The 16,994-nt window shown below is 39.6% G+C and overlaps 1 protein-coding gene across 1 annotated transcript; it reads right to left on the reverse strand.

The window, feature by feature from the left end:
- Positions 1-308: 308 nt before the first annotated feature.
- Positions 309-16,479, reverse strand: zgc:153993 (uncharacterized protein LOC767645 homolog). Its single transcript, XM_053635654.1, has 6 exons — positions 16,020-16,479; positions 10,601-10,649; positions 10,344-10,505; positions 5,722-5,854; positions 4,674-4,778; positions 309-1,364 (listed from the first exon to the last, which is right to left on the reverse strand). Exons 1-6 carry the CDS (start codon positions 16,078-16,080, stop codon positions 1,266-1,268), a joined length of 609 nt encoding a protein of 202 aa, XP_053491629.1. The 5' UTR covers positions 16,081-16,479; the 3' UTR covers positions 309-1,265.
- Positions 16,480-16,994: the final 515 nt, after the last annotated feature.

Raw genomic sequence — 16,994 nt, forward strand, 5'->3', positions numbered from 1 at the left:
GCCAGAATTCACACACCATGCTGACGAAGCTGGAATTTCAATGCCAATCCATCGGAGGGCACAATCGCACACACATCACACACCCATTAACACACTACGGACAATTTAATGATGCCAATCAGCCTACAATGCATGTCTTTGGACTGGGCGACGAAACTGAAGTAACCAGGGGAAGACCCTAAGGCACTGCAAGCTCCACAGACACTGCGTAGAGACGGGAATCAAAGCCCCAATCTCAGAGGTGCGAGGCAAACGTGCTAACCATGAAAACATCATCGATTTAAAAGAACACAATAAGAATAACACAATCAGAATGACACCTGATCACATTTATTTTGATGTAAACAAAGGCTGAGTACAATTTCCCTGAATTCACGATGGATGAAAAAAAAACAAACACTTTGTATACAGTAATAACTGTGTTTCTAATTTTTCATCCATACCATACCCACACCTTAATATACAAATTCATTTACTTTTTACTTATTCAAACGTCACATACAGGCTGCATATAGATACAGCAGCTTCAGCTGATAGCTACAAACATAGTTTTAAAACTTCAGTCCCAGTAATCTGACAGAAAAGAGTTTTTACATTTTACATAAGCAATAAAGCAGTGATTAATTTATTGTTTTTAAGTTTAATCACATAAGCAGAATTTTTTCTCCTCTAAATGTCTGAGCTGGCAAATTACATTTTCTTCGTCATTGGCTGCCCTGCATAGTAATAAGTGTAAACGTTCCTGCAATCTAGACAGGTCAAGAGTTATAAACAAGACATTCTAAACAGTTTAAAATCTGACAATTTTTTTTTTTTTTTTTTTTTTTTTTTTTTTTTTTTAAACGCAAGTACTACATGGTCCACTATAAAAACTCATTTAAAATCATTTGACAAACTGCTGTCAGATATTTCACCAGTTGGAGGTAGGGATGGAAGATATTGGCACTTATTATAAAGCGAAGAGCTGCTGAGGACAAATGGATTGCTACAAATGTAGTGGAGTGTCAAAAAATAAAAAAAATTTTTTTAAAAATCCCACAGTGTTGTTCATAAATAGTTGTGACTTGTTGCATTGCAGTATAAACACACAACATTTGAGAACAATCTCAAAAGAAGTTGACGCTTTTATTCCTCACTATTTTATAGTTCGCTAATTGATCTGATATGTGCCAATCATCATGATCATTTGGTTCGCCGCATTTGTTAAACATCAGCAGTCATTTGCTTCTGATCATTTCCTCACATGTGCAAATTAGTGACTCCGGTCAGCGAGTTCTTCTCCAGTAAACGGCAGCCGCTATGAACGCCACTGCTGCAATGATGGACACGGAGCGCCATCTTGACACACTGCGGATAACACCACCCTGCAAAACAGGACACCGTAAATATCAGCAGTCTTCCTGAGAGCAAAAGAAGTCTAATATTTTTTGAGTCATTTACAGCGACCACAGTGGGAGAGACTTTAGTAAGGTAAAGAAGACAGGAAGATCAACCTGGACAGTTACCTTTAAATGTTGTTCAAGCAACTCGCCTTATACAAGAAGTGTTGAACACATATACAGTGGTGCTTGAAAGTTTGTGAACCCTTTAGAATTTTCTATATATCTGCATAAATATGACCTAAAACATCATCAGATTTTCACACGAGTCCTAGAAGTAGACAAAAGAAAAAAAGAGAGCTAAAAAAATATTATACTTGGTCAGTTATTTATTGAGGAAAATGATCCAATATTACATATCTGTGACTGGCAAAAAGTATGTGAACCTCTAGGATTAGCAGTTTAATTTAAAGGTGAGATCTGAGTCAGGTGATTTCAATCAATGGGATGACAATCAGGCGTTAGTGAGCGGCCTGTTTTATTTAAAGAACAGGGATCTATCAAAGTCTGATCTTCACAACACATGTTTGTGGAAGTGTATCATGACATGAGCAAAGGAAATTTCTGAGGACCTCAGAAAAAGAGTTGTTGAAGCTCATGAGGCTGGAAAAGGTTACAAAACCATCTCTAAAGAGTTTAGACTCCACCAATCCACAGTCAGACAGATATCAGGAAATTTAAAGCTATTGTTACCCTCCCCAGGAGTGGTCGACCAACAAAGATCACTCAAAGAGCAATAGTCAGAGTGATGGTCCACAAGGTCACAAAGGAACCCAGGGTAAGGTCTAAGCAACTAAAGGACTCTCTCACATTGGCTAATGTTAACGTACATGAATCCACCATCAGGAGAACATTGAGCAACAATGGTGTGCATGGCAGGGTTGCAAGGAGAAAGCCACTGCTCTCCAAAGAGAACATTGCTGCACATCTGCAGTTTGCTAAAGAGCACATGGACAAGCCAGAAGTCTATTGGAACAATATTTTCTGAACAGATGAGTCCAAATGTGATTAGTCCTTATGTGATTACAAAATAGAACTTCTGGTTTAAATGAGAAATTAATTGAGAAATCCACCAACATTCCAGAGTAGAAGCTGTTCTGTACTGAGGAACGGGCTAAAATTCCTCCAAGCCGACGTGCAGGACTGATCAACAGTTACTGGAAACGTTTAGTTGCAGTTATTGCTGCACAAGGCGGTCACACCAGATACTGAAAGCAAAAGTTCACATACTTTTGCCACTCTCAGATATGTAACATTGGATTATTTTCCTCAATAAATAAATGACCAAGTAGTATATATTTGTCTCATTTGTTTAACCGCGTTATCTTTATCTACTTGTAGGACTTGTGTGAAAATCTGATGTTGTTGTAGGCCATATTTACGCAGAAATATAGAAATTTCTATTTCTAAAATTCACAACCTTTCAAACAGCACTGTACATCCTTTTTCCTTCCACCACAGACCACAGCAAAGAACAGTTGCATTTAAGTTCTTTACCCTGCATCAGTTCTTACTTTTACTGCATCAATGTTGAATTCCTGATTCTGATTAACCGTAGCGTATAGATTTTGATAATTATAATAATAAATGTAATTTTCTATAGATGCAGCTCAGATAGTAGAGCCTGCCACAAGGCAAATCACGACTTGGATGGCAGATGCGCCAAATAAGTGGATTAAAATATCCCTGCACGACGATGCCACAGCCACCCAAGGAAACGAAAATTGGCCGTGCTGTCATACTTTCTCTCTCGTCAATCATAGTGACAGTAGCCAATTGTGAGAATCTGTGAGCTCATGTATGAGGATTAACGCAGACAGCGCTTTCCTCAGAGTCTGTTGCGCTGCCATATGATGCAGAATGAGCAGGTGGCTCGCTTCACATGTCTCAGAGGAAGCATGTTAGCCTTCACCCTCCCTGGTTGGTAGCAGTCGCATAATAGGGGACAGCTTAGGAAAAAAAAAAAATTTTAATTGTAAAAATCTAATTGTTTCCAATGAGGACACGTTTATTTATCATGTTTAGAAGGAGTCTCCAATGTCAGTGCTTTGTAACCAGCCAGAGGTAAAGCTATTCCTTTTTTTAATTATTAAAATTTCAGGATGGAGGTCTTGCATTTTTGGCCTAATGAACTTAAAGGTTACAAGGTTATTAATGTTGTGGTGTTCCCCTCAAACTGTTTTCCCAAATCTAAATAAATGTAACGAAGTTTACCGGGAAATGTGGGTTCATTTATACGTTCCCTCATTTAGGCAGATAGTGCATTCCATAAAAAAACCACCGATGTTTGTAGCCATGTCCTTCTCCACCTGCGCAGGCCTTCATCGGACTTTCTCACACTCACACTGAAGCACGGTCACATGTTCACTTGAGGCCCCTTAATTTCAGTAGTGTAAACCACAGCATGCTCCATGACGCCAGGCCGTTTGAAGTCGAAAAACCCCGGACCGCGCTTACTACGGCCTTTATGATCACGTCTGAGCTATAAAAAACTCGCCGGCGGACTCCTACCAGGTCTGGAGGAGCTTCTGCGCCACACATGCTCACCGCACCTCGCTGTGCTGTAATGATGGCCTTTGGACACCGTCGCACAAACATCCGAGTGAAAGACTCAAGATGCAAAATGAGATACGCTGAACATGTAAAGCAAAGCTACAAATTCGGCCGCCCTCGGACTACTTTTGTCTGTCTGTAGTAATTGTTATGATGACAACCACCCTCCCTCTTACTGCGTGTGTGTGTGTACATTACCGTAAATTAGCGGTAATTAGTCTCCGCAGTGATAATGCCGGCTGCAGGGTGCTGAATCATCGTCTGCCAAGCTGACCCCCACACGAATCCGTGCAGTTTACACGTGACTTTTGCATTTGATTTCCATTTCATGTAAAAAGCTAGAATGTGTTTATTATATACACTATACATGTGTGTGTAATGTGCTTTACAGAACGCGTGTGTATGGAATGCGTCAGAGTTTGTGCTTCTATGCTCACTGACACTCTAGTGGGCGTACCTCTGTGTGTGGTGGCCTGTGTCTGAGTCGACCTGTGTGGCTCTGTATGGGTGGCCAGAAAGCATTTGTGCACACACACACACACACACACACACACACACACACACACACACACACACACACACACACACACACACACACACACACACACACACACACACACACACACACACACACACACACACACACACACACACACACACACACACACACACACACACACACACACACACACACACACACACACACACACACACACACGCGCGCGCATACCAACCACTTACCCATCCTCCTTGTTGTCTGATCCAGGCGGAAATGTGTTCCCTGATAAACTGCAATACCCAGCTAATGATGTTCTTGATGATTTCAAAGTGGTTTTGAGTCAGTGCCTGAGGGAGGGGAGAATAGAGAGCTGAGTCTTTCCAGTAGCTTCTATAGTCTGTGCACAGTCAATTTCCTGTATCACTACCACCGATAAACATGTGGGAACAATTACGGGGTTATTTCAAGGCAATGGTACTTGCTCTTATTTGGACAAATTTCTCTAAAATAAATAAATAAATACATACATTTTAAACTTACCTTAGTTCTCCTTTGGTGTATATATAATGTAGAACTCATTTGACCCACTAAATGCTATATATATATATATATATATATATATATATATATATATATATATATATATATATATATATATATATATATATATATATATATATAAATATAGCAACCATACCACAATCATTCCTGTTAATTAAAGGAATCATTTTTCAACATCACTGAAAAAGTAAAATAAGACTTTAATCAATTCAGACGTTCCAACATCGATCATTTAACTTTAGCATTTATGATTCTGACCCCTTGCTACTGATACTTTTCTGCTTTCTCAGATACATCAGTGGACCAGTGGTCAGAAAAGCAAATTCAGTAAACAGGGAAGGATGCAGAATGTGCATATTAGAAGATCATTAAACCTCACCCCAACTTTATCTAGGTGAACTTCGACCTGGTCTTGTTAGCCAATAGAATAGAAATTATGGTTTGTCAAAAATTAAAGAGATACTTATTATAGTTGTTTGCATACATCTGGGGGGGGGGCACCCATGTCCATTGATGTATAATTGGGTATTTGTGTTAAATATTTTTTTTGTCTACCAAGATTTTTTTGTTAATAATGTTGGACACCTCTCTCATGCGACCTAGCCAGCAGTGTCGCTAGATTTACATCCCATTTTAATTAAAATCAAACCAGGAATTTGGCCATGTAACATCAAATGGACTGTATTTCCCTCATGTTATTAGAACTTTCAAAACGCAGGAATGTTTTACCTTGTAAATGAGCCGATAGGCCAGATGAAAGAGAGCCACTATTCGCCCCCAGTTAATGCCGTCTGAAAAGATGCTCTTGGCCACAGTCGTGAACACCTCCTGAGCACAGTTCGCCTGCACAGTGTTGATGAGGCTGTCCAGAGATAAACATATGGTCATGTTCAACATACTGCGCCGACTTTAGATGATCTTGTTACAATTTCAGAAAAGGAACATAGCCAGTTTGTTGCTTTTTTTTGGATATCATAATTCTGGATTTTTGGAAAAACTACTCAAATTACATCAAAACACAACATTTAACCCATGGGCAATTTTAATACATGAACCTGAAATAGGAAAACAATGAGACTAGAAGCACTAAAATATCTAAACATTCGCAAAAAGATGATTAGTGCAACAGAAAATATTTCACCCTATCGTTAGGAAAAGAGATTCCTGATGATGCTGGGGGTCTAAGAGAGCTTTAACTGATCCTGCTGTCGTCTCTTTAACCAATCACGGGTGTCTGTGAGCTCATTTTATGGAAAAGGGCAATTAGCGCTCTCCTACAACCATGTTCAGCTGCAGGGTAAATCAGTTACTGAAGAGGAGTTTGGGGCTTAAGGGCCCGTTCACACAACATTTTCAACTAAAAACGGAAAACTTTTTATGCGGTTTGACTGTTCATTTACACGACAACTAGAGATGGGTAAAAAAACATAGATTCTCCTATTCAATTGAAGGAAACAATATTGATTCGGGAATCCCCGAATCGTTTCTTAATATGCTTGAGAGGATGTGAATATTATCTGTAGTTCGCCTCTTGTCCTGAAGATGTCGCCATCTTTCATGTTTTCAATTTTGAAAACTTATTTTTTAAACGTTGTTTCAAACTGTTAATGTATTTTTTATTATTTTTTTACAGTAATGTGCAGTTTGTGCTTACCTTGAGTGCATTGTATGCACATATTTATGATTTCTTGTTACAATGTTACTCAAAGTAAAAGTGAAATGTTATTAAACATAATTGTGTGGGCCCTATTGTTAAAGTAAATGTGTATTTCACCAATATAGCTAAGTAGGAGGGATTCAGTTACCAGCATTTATATTAAAATATGGACTCCATGTCTGCAAAACTAACATTTTAAATGAAATATCGATAACTAATCGATATTGAATCAAATCAAAATCATATAAATAAGTATCGAATCGCCAAATTGGTCGAAATACCCAGCCCTAACGACAACGGCGCTTTAGAGCCTGAAAACACAAACTTTTCAAAAAGGTTTCAAATTGCAAGCTTTTGAAAATGATGCCGTTATCATCTCCGTGTAAACATACAAAAACTGGAACCTGTGAATGACGTCATGTGCACGCGTATTACGTTTTCACTCTATAGGCATGTGCGCGAGTACTTCAAAAATACGATGGCGATGACTACATGTGTTTGTGCTGCTTAAGATTTTGAGTTTATTGACCCTTCTCCAGCAAAGTGTAGATTTACTGCATCACAACTACAATCAGCAGAGACGAATTTGTTACATACCCCACATTATTAACCCACATCTACACAGACAAAGGGTATTTAAAATCTTATAATTATCTTTGTAATTGTTTGTTTGAGCATATCTGTATCCTTTTATTGCTAATAAAATACAGAAAGCAGACTGACTCACTATTTCGATTTTTTTCAGTATGTGTGTGTATATATTTATATATTTATATATACACACACACACACACACACACACACACACACACACACACACACACACTCTGAGTACAACCCTCACATTTTTGTAAATATTTGATTACATCTTTTCATGTGACAACACTGAAGAAATGACACTTTGCTGCAATGTAAAGTAGAGAGTGTACAGCTTGTGTAACAGTGTAAATTTGGTGTCACCTCAAAATAACTCAACACACAGCCATTAATGTCTAAACCGCTGGCAACAAAAGTGAGTACACCCCTAAGTGAAAATGTCCAAATTGGGCCCAAAGTGTCAATATTTTGTGTGGCCACCATTATTTTCCAGCACTGCCTTAACCCTCTTGGGCATGGAGTTCACCAGAGCTTCACAGGTTGCCACTGGAGTCCTCTTCCACTCCTCCATGATGACATCATGGAGCTGGTGGATGTTAGAGACCTTGTGCTCCTCCACCTTCCGTTTGAGGATGCCCCACAGATGCTCAATAGGGTTTAGGTCTGGAGACATGCTTGGCCAGTCCATCACCTTCACCCTCAGCTTCTTTAGCAAGGCAGTGGTTGTCTTGGAGGTGTGTTTGGGGTCGTTATCATGCTGGAATACTGCCCTGCGGCCCAGTCTCTGAAGGGAGGGGATCATGCTCTGCTTCAGTATGTCACAGTACATGTTGGCATTCATGGTTCCCTCAATGAACTGTAGCTCCCCAGTGCCGGCAGCACTCATGCAGCCCCAGACCATGACACTCACACCACCATGCTTGGCTGTAGGCAAGACACACCTGTCTTTGTACTCCTCACCTGGTTGCCACCATCTGAACCAAATAAGTTTATCTTGGTCTCATCAGACCACAGGACATGGTTCCAGTAATCCATGTCCTTAGTCTGCTTGTCTTCAGCAAACTGTCTGTGGGCTTTCTTGTGCATCATCTTTAGAAGAGGCTTCCTTCTGGGACGACAGCCATGCAGACCAATTGGATGCAGTGTGCGGCGTATGGTCTGAGCACTGACAGGCTGACCCCCCACCCCTTCAACCTCTGCAGCAATGCTGGCAGCACTCATACGTCTATTTCCCAAAGACAACCTCTGGATATGACGCTGAGCACGTGCACTCAACTTCTTTGGTCGACCATGGCGAGGCCATTGTAACACTAACAAGTCACATGACACCGGCGAGGAAAAATGGCTAATTGGGCCCAATTTGGACATTTTCACTTAGGGGTGTACTCACTTTTGTTGCCAGCGGTTTAGACATTAATGGCTGTGTGTTGAGTTATTTTGAGGGGACAGCAAATTTACACTGTTATACAATCTGTACACTCACTACTTTACATTGTAGCAAAGTGTCATTTCTTCAGTGTTGTCACATGAAATGATATAATCAAATATTTATAAAAATGTGAGGGGTGTACTCACTTTTGCGAGATACTATATATATATTTTAAATACTTACTTTTTAAAAATTTTGTGTTAACACAATTCTGACCTGGAGCTCAAGAAAAGCTAAAAGATGGGGTTGAAAACAGAAAAATCCATTTCCACAATGAAAAAACCTTTGTGCACATTTCATGTACATTAAATTATATTACATTAGGGACGTCTCAGCATTGACAAGCACGAGTTTTCACAATTCCTTATGACAGTGAATAATTTTCCAAGTCTAACTATCGAGATTCTAAGTAACCTAGACAGACCTTTTTTTGTACTCCACGTAGATCATAAACCGTTGAAATGGTTTGAGAAACATAAACGTTATTGTGCTTTTTATCCAGAAAAACCGCAGCTGCCCCGTTTACTTGTTTTTGTTTATACGGCAGTCTTTCCTGGATCAATATGGCAGACACGTCAACGTGAACGTTTATGTGTGCAGGCGCGTAGTGTTTCTTTACAAAGTGACCTCGCCACCTACTGGCCTGGCATGCATAATACAGCGTTTTTTTAGTCATGTCCCAGGTCCGTGTGAACGGGGATCGTTTTGACGATGTTAATGATAAGAGTCTTTGTTGGTCACATACACATTACAGCACAGTGAAATTCTTTTCTTCGCATACCCCAGCGTGTCAGGAAGCTGGGGTCAGCCACGACACAGCACCCCTGGAGCGCCTTGCTCAAGGGCCCAACAGTGGCAGCGCTAGGGCCTGAACCCCCGACCTTCCGATCAGTATCCCAAAGCCAACCCAAGTCACCAGTGTCCCCATGTTGTCGTCTGTACGCGAAACTTTTCAAAAACGCAAGTTTTTTTTCTTAGTTCCGTTTTTAGTACATTGTTGTCGTGTAAACGTACCCTAAGTGAGCAAAGTACGTTGTGGTAAATGTGAACTTTTTAACCTTATCCTATGTGACAAATGACCATGGACCTATAAGGAGTTTAGATTGTGCCAATTTTAAAAGAACATGAAAAAATGCAAATTGTTGATTGTTATGGTGGTGCCTTCTCTTACAAAGTGGGCCAAGAGCAATTCATGATAAAATAGATACAAATAGCGCAAAGAATGTGTCACATACACCAACAGGAGTGCCTTATTGTACAATATAGTACCCCACTATGGTGTTGAGATTGTTGCTGTGAATTCGAGCCCAATCTTCCACTGACTGCATGCAGATAATCACACACAAACAACTCCTGTGTTTCAGAGTTCCATCAGACTCGTTGAACAAGTCACACACAGATTTGACCGTGTGCAGCCTACAATTCGTCCTGGAGCATAGGAGTGTCTGCATTGTGTTCTGCCTGGTCATGAAACACAAAAGGCAACCTCCGAGCCTACCGACAAACTTTATCCACTTTTATGGCAGGCACACTACCTACTGATATTTCACAAACAGGTGCTGCTATTGGTGGATGCGACTTCATTTGTTGTTCGTGTAGTGGGGGGTGGTGTAACACTGCATTCCTGAGTAACTGTAGTCATCACTAACAATACAGAATTTTTCTTACTGTTGAAGCTCTGCATTCCGGTTCAGCTCATCTGCGATCTTGAGAAGCTGATCTACAACTTCTTTGACATGAGGATCATCTCCTTCACTAGCTGTTCCTCCGAGGTCCACGGCGCTGACGTGCATGTCCGGGTCCTCTGTAGTGATCCGCTCGATTACATATCTTCATGTGAAAACAAGCCACAGTCAGGATAAGCAGTGAGGCAACTATAGTCAAAGATGTAAATATGTAAATGTGCAGTAAGTGGGTTAATGTACCCTCTTAGTACTAGAGCACCTTCTTCCATGATCCTATCATCAATCACATCTGAAATATAAAAGAATTATTTAACTAAAAGTGAAAAGAAAAAGAAAAAAAAAAAAACAGTAAGGTGATACATGTTGGTGTTAAACCCCCAAAGACCCCCAAACCCCTAAAGCTGTAGTGAGTACAGAACAGACTGATTAGACTTAATTAGCTACAGCCAATGTCTTGCTAAATGATTATACTCGTTTTGAAATAGGGTTGGATGATATGACAAAATAACATATGGTGAAACCTTTCTAATTTAATCATAATTCATATTCAATATGATTCAATTCTCATTCATGTTGCACTTTTCAAGAGTCCAAAATCTGAGTGCTTTACATAAGATTACAAATTCTAAACCAATCCACAATCATGAACAATACATATAAGGACAAAATAACTTTGATGAATAAAAGAAAGATAGCATAAGATACAGGTTTGCTTACCAACACCTATAAAAATTTATAAAACTGCATTTCAATTAGAAATCTGAGAAGACAGTTATTTCCCTCTGGGGGGGGTAATTTCCCTTTTTGTTGCTGTAATCATGGACTGGCTTTAGGGGATTTTTGGTACCGCATTGTACATTTTGTATTACACCGACTTCCAGGCCTGGCTTTACACGTAGCAAGCAAGCAATTTTCGCTTCACATTTGCATTGATTGAGAAATGATCGTTTTATTCTGCTGTGATTTCCTGCTTTGCTCCGCTCGCGCTCCTATAGTCCTCTGTGCAGATTTTCACCCGTCTCCATAGGAAATGAATGAGAGAGAATACAGGACAAATAAAAAGCTTAGCTGCGATGATTGAACACACGTTTTAACACCGTGAAAAGCTTCTTAATGAGCCGATGAGGCGCAGAAAGTGTGTTCGAGTGAACTAAAACAAGTGGGGACTTGACAAATGTATGTGTTGTGATATCAATATTTCTTTATATACTCACCCCCCTCCCCCGTTGATTTTGTTTACTCCATTTCTGAATTTTCTCATTTACACGGTTGGTAACAGAATCAATTAAAACGTTCTTTTTATACCCTTCGCCATGTCTGTAAAAGTTCCTCGTTTTCTATTATCGGTATTGTAATAGGTGTTCTTATTCAGTGTCTTACTCTGTTTGAACCTTACATGCCTTAAAAGGAACCCCCGACTGTGAAGACTTGTTGGCCTTAACACGCAGTAATTGCCCTCTCCTACTAAAATACGTTGTTCGAAACACATGAAATATGTTCATTACTTAAAACATCCTTAATATTTAATACATATTCTAAGCTACGGAGGCCGCCATTACGTGACATGCGCAATGCACTCTGAATCGATGATGTAAAATGGTTGCTCTTGAGCACTCAAAAGAATTAACTACTAGCCCCCGCAGCAGGAGAAGAATGCCACACTGTGCTGCTTTTGGCTGTAATTTTCGAGTTCTGTAAATATAATCAGACCCATAACCATCTTGTTAGTGCGTGTTTTCTGTACATTCTCATAACGTAAATCTCCTGTAAAATTAGCCTAAAACGCCTAGCCAAGGCATACCCAAAGTAAAATTAAAGCTAGCTGTTCTTGAACCATTTGGAGTACATGCATGGTTTTGGACTATTTTGAACGGTAGACTGTAGTGCTGTAATGATTGCATCTCAAAACGGTTTATGTCAATCGAATCACAAGAATCTTAGCTTCCCAAAGATAGGAGTACCTTCATACACACAGAAGCTGTGTAGATAGCATAGATTTGCTCATAACATGGCGACAGCGCGCTGGAGGGCCGTCGGAATTTTAACAGGATAAAGTATACAACAGTGAGATGGCTGAAAATCTCAAATTATTGATATTAGAATACATCTCATCATAAAACGATGGTTTAATCCAGGGGTGTCCAATCTTATCCGGAAAAGGCCAGTGTGGGTGCAGGTTTTCATTCTAACCAAGCAGGAGTCACACCTGATTCCACCTGTTTAATCAGTTGATCTTGGCTTTCAATAGACTCAGGTGTGGCTTCTGCTTGGTTGGAATGAAAACCTGCACCCACACCGGCCCTTTCCAGATAAGATTGGACACCCCTGGTTTAATCCATAGGCTTATCTTGAAAAACAAACACTCTCGGTTGGCATAGTCGTGCTGTTGCTACACAGACAGCATGGATTTTGCCCCACTCTCGCCTCTTCACCTCCGATCGTCTTCATTCTGATGTACTTTTTGAGTAATGTCTTCTAGATTAGCCTCCTCGCTTATGTTACGCTCGGGTTCAAACTGAAAAGGCCGAAGACATATCGTTGTAGGCTTACTGGAGAATCAAGATCGTTGCAACCATCTGACGTCACTACCCAGAATGCAATGCGATGTAAACAGCAATGGCGATCTACGAGTGCAAGGATTTATTTTATTTTTTTAAAACTGACATCGAGTGATTTTGTATAACGGATTTATATAGGCACTTACACCGCTACTCTGCGCACTGCTGGCTCAAATTTAGCCTATTACCCAAAGACACTTAAGATTCAACATAGAAGTAAATACTCATATCTGTAAACCTAGTTGGAGAAATATAAGACACCAGCCGTGAGTGATAAGAAGCAAGGTTCCAGATTTATTTCCACCACACGAGATCCACACCGATGAGAATTCTCAGAAGTGATCCGACACCTGGAGCTGAGGCTCCGTTATTTATACAGTGTTCTACACAAATAATACCATTATTTTTTAGAAAGAGCTTATCAAAAATACCATTCTGTTTTAGAAAGGGCTTATCAAAATTACCAGTTTGTTTTGGAAAGAGCCTTTTCCAAACACCATTAGGTTTAGACGAGGTACGAGACACATTTCGGAGAGACCTTGGTCTCACGGTTATCTCGCGGGTGCAACGTGACTCAACTACCTTTATAAATGGCCCCTCTTGGTTTTCTCTTAAAACTTAAGGCCTTCGTCTGTATTACTCCTGACTTTTCCTCGTGAGACAAGACTCTTCCCCACCTCCAAGTATATTATGAGTAAGTTTCTTTCACATTTTTCTGTATCTCTGGTTTATAATTTATTTGCTCTACATTTCTGTTTTATATATGGTTATACTGATTGCAAGTGGTTTACTGTACTCCCTACTTCATAATATCACTATATTATCCTTATAATATCCTATATATCCTATTAATCCTTATAATATCTTAATACTCCTTTTATTATTCTTATAAAGTTATAATGATCTTCTTTCCTTCTGTATGTGTGTGCGTGGTGGCGTGTGTGTGTGTGTTATGTCTGTATGCCTGACCTTGACTATGTGAGAGTGTGTGCCTCTGTGTGTGTGCGTTTCCTTAGCTCTCTCATACTTCTCTGTGACTAATAAACCATAGTGCGTTAATCTTAAAGTGTGAATCCAATTCATCAATATCCGCCTAATACCGCTTCTGTGTGCCCGTCACTTTTCCTTCTCTCCTTTACTGGAGGGGCTGGATTTGGATCTGAACACTCGCTATCAGCTCGCGCATCTCAGTGCTGACATCACGGTGCTACTTGACGTTAGTCGCACCCCCTCTGGAAATGGAAATGCGGGGTTCCCCCCACCTCTCAGATACAGAATCCGACCCCGCGAATGTGTGTATTGACGCCTCTACACAGACAGACCCTCTGCCTGACCCTCCCTCCAGCTTTCAGTCTGAGGATGATGTCACCTTCTCTGATCTGGGCTCTGACCATTCTTCCCTCTTCTCACCTGCCAGTCCCGAGTACTCTCCTCATTACACCTCGGCCGGCTATCCCACGTCCCCAGGACGCCCCCCCTTTTATCACCCGTTTTCTCCCTACCGCTCCCCTCAGGATTACACTCCCAGCAGTCCTGTGAATTTTCAATAAAATTACATGCTGTTCATACTTATTTTGTGAACCTCAATAAACTTACATGTTAATCATACTTGGTCTCCCTTGTGTTTATTTCATGCCATTTTTATCCACAACAGCACTTACACCGCTACTCTTTGCTTCTTCTAGAACTCATTAATAGATCTTGTATAGTAGCATTACTTGTATTGTTCTCTGCTTGATATATCACTGTGCTTGTATTTTCTCATTTGTAAGTCGCTTTGGATAAAAGCGTCTGCTAAATGAATAACTCTAAATGTAAATGTTAATGTAATAAGCCATACAAGTCTTCATAGTCGGGGTTCCCTTTAAGTAAGACAGTAGACATGCTGACTGTTACTAAGGCACTAATTAGGCATATTCAAATAAATTAACTTCAGAGTTTGCATGTGGGCACACTGGGAAGCTATACCATCTCACAGCTAACAAGGTCTCCGGGTCGATCCTGATCTCGGGTTACTGTCTCTGTAGAGTTCTGCACGTTTGCCGTATGGTTTTGTGGGTTGCCTCTGATTTCCTCCCACAAACATGCCAGGCGGAAAGGCTGCCTAAACGGCCCCAGGTGTTAATGAGTGTATGAATGTGTGTGTGTGCGTGCATGCATGGTGCCCTGCTATAGAACAGCATTTCACCAGGAGTGTATTCTGCCCTTTAGACTATGGTGTTCCTTGGACAGGCTCCAGATCTGCCATGACCCTGAGCAGGATAAAGCGGTTACTGAAAAATGAATTAATGTCAGCTGTTGTGAAGTGTAGGTCATATTGTAAATTGTTTATGAGGAAACAATTATGAAATTTTGTTTTGAAGATAAACTATAAATCAGATGTATGAGATATGAGATATAATATATATATATATATATATATATATATATATATATATATATATATATATACACACACACACACACACATACACACACAAACAGAGAGAGATAAACAGATGGATAGATAGATATACAGAGATATTACAGATAGATATGCAGAGATAAATACATGGATAGATACAGGTAGATACACACAGACAGACAGATAGATAGACAGATATATACACACATATAGATAGATACAGATAGACAGAGATATATAAACAGGCAGATGGACTGATAAATAGATAGACAGACAGACAGATAGATAGATAGATAGATAGATAGAAAGACAAACATGTATATATACACAAACAGATAGATAGATCTCTTTCTAGCTATCTATTCCACCTTATCACCTAACCCCACCCCTTTCCAGGTAGAGCCAGACAACAGTCTCTATAGATGACGTCAGAGGAAATTCCTCAAAACAGTGCTAGTCATTTGATTCATTAGCATATTATACATTTGACCAAAATTCGTTCAATCTTCGTCCTATCTGAAGGTCAATAAATGAAATATTTCATTAAAATGGACACAATTTAAATCTGAGAACCGAGCGATGACGTCAAAACTCGGGCTCGAGCTAAAAGCTATCCGGAAAACACAAGTTTAACAGATGATTTCATACGGTTTATATTTATACACATCTACATTTCTTCACCCAGTTTGGGTCCTACCTTCACCACCTGTTGCACCTTCAGTGTCGTCCGTCCTGTCGTTGCCATGTGAATCTGCCATTATAAACGTATAAAGACTCAGTAGAGCACCTCTTACGCTAGTTAGCTAGCTGACGTGCTAACTAACTATAACCGCCCAGCGAAATGATTCGGGCGGGTGACTTCGTCTGATTTGTAGTATTGACACCTCAGGAGAAAAATAAACTGCAAAAATAGAAGTGTTTGCGTCTTTCTTTGTGTTCTCTAGGCACCATTAGCAAGCACGGAAGTTAAGCAGAAACTTGACGGAAAGCTCCATGAACTCCACAACCATTAAGTACAACTCCAAGTGAAAGATGAAAAAAATACAAAAAAACTAGGAAGTGGTGCGGAAACAGGCCTGGCCAAAGACTAACACTGTGGATGAATCCCAAATGCCTTTACAAGTGCACTACATGGGTGATAAAATACTCAGGCTTGTGCACCCTACGTAGTATACTATATGTTTACTAGCTAGCCGTTTGGGATTAAAGCCGGGGCTGATAGATTTCCTGATTAAAGAAAGATGGAAGTTGTGATTTTTCTCATCATGTTTCTTAAATTAAGCAAATGTTTATAAATGTCAAATATTGTACCTGCTTTCCTAGCTACAATTTAAACTAAACTGTATGACAATAATATTCCTTCCATCTGTATATTTGATATTTAATAGTTACAATCTTAGGTACCACAACCTAATAAGCTTTCTGTATTATTTATTTATTTATTTATTTATTACTTATATCTGAATTAAATGTAACAATAATCATGTTTATGATAAATTTTCACACACACACACACACACACACATATATATATATATACACATACATACATACATACATATATATATATATATATATATATATATATATATATATATATATAAATTACCGTCCACTTTATTAGGGACACCTGTACAGTCATTCATGCAGTTATCTAATAAGTCAATCATGT

The sequence above is a fragment of the Ictalurus furcatus genome, chromosome 10, assembly GCF_023375685.1.
Source record: "Ictalurus furcatus strain D&B chromosome 10, Billie_1.0, whole genome shotgun sequence".
NCBI lineage: Eukaryota > Metazoa > Chordata > Actinopteri > Siluriformes > Ictaluridae > Ictalurus > Ictalurus furcatus.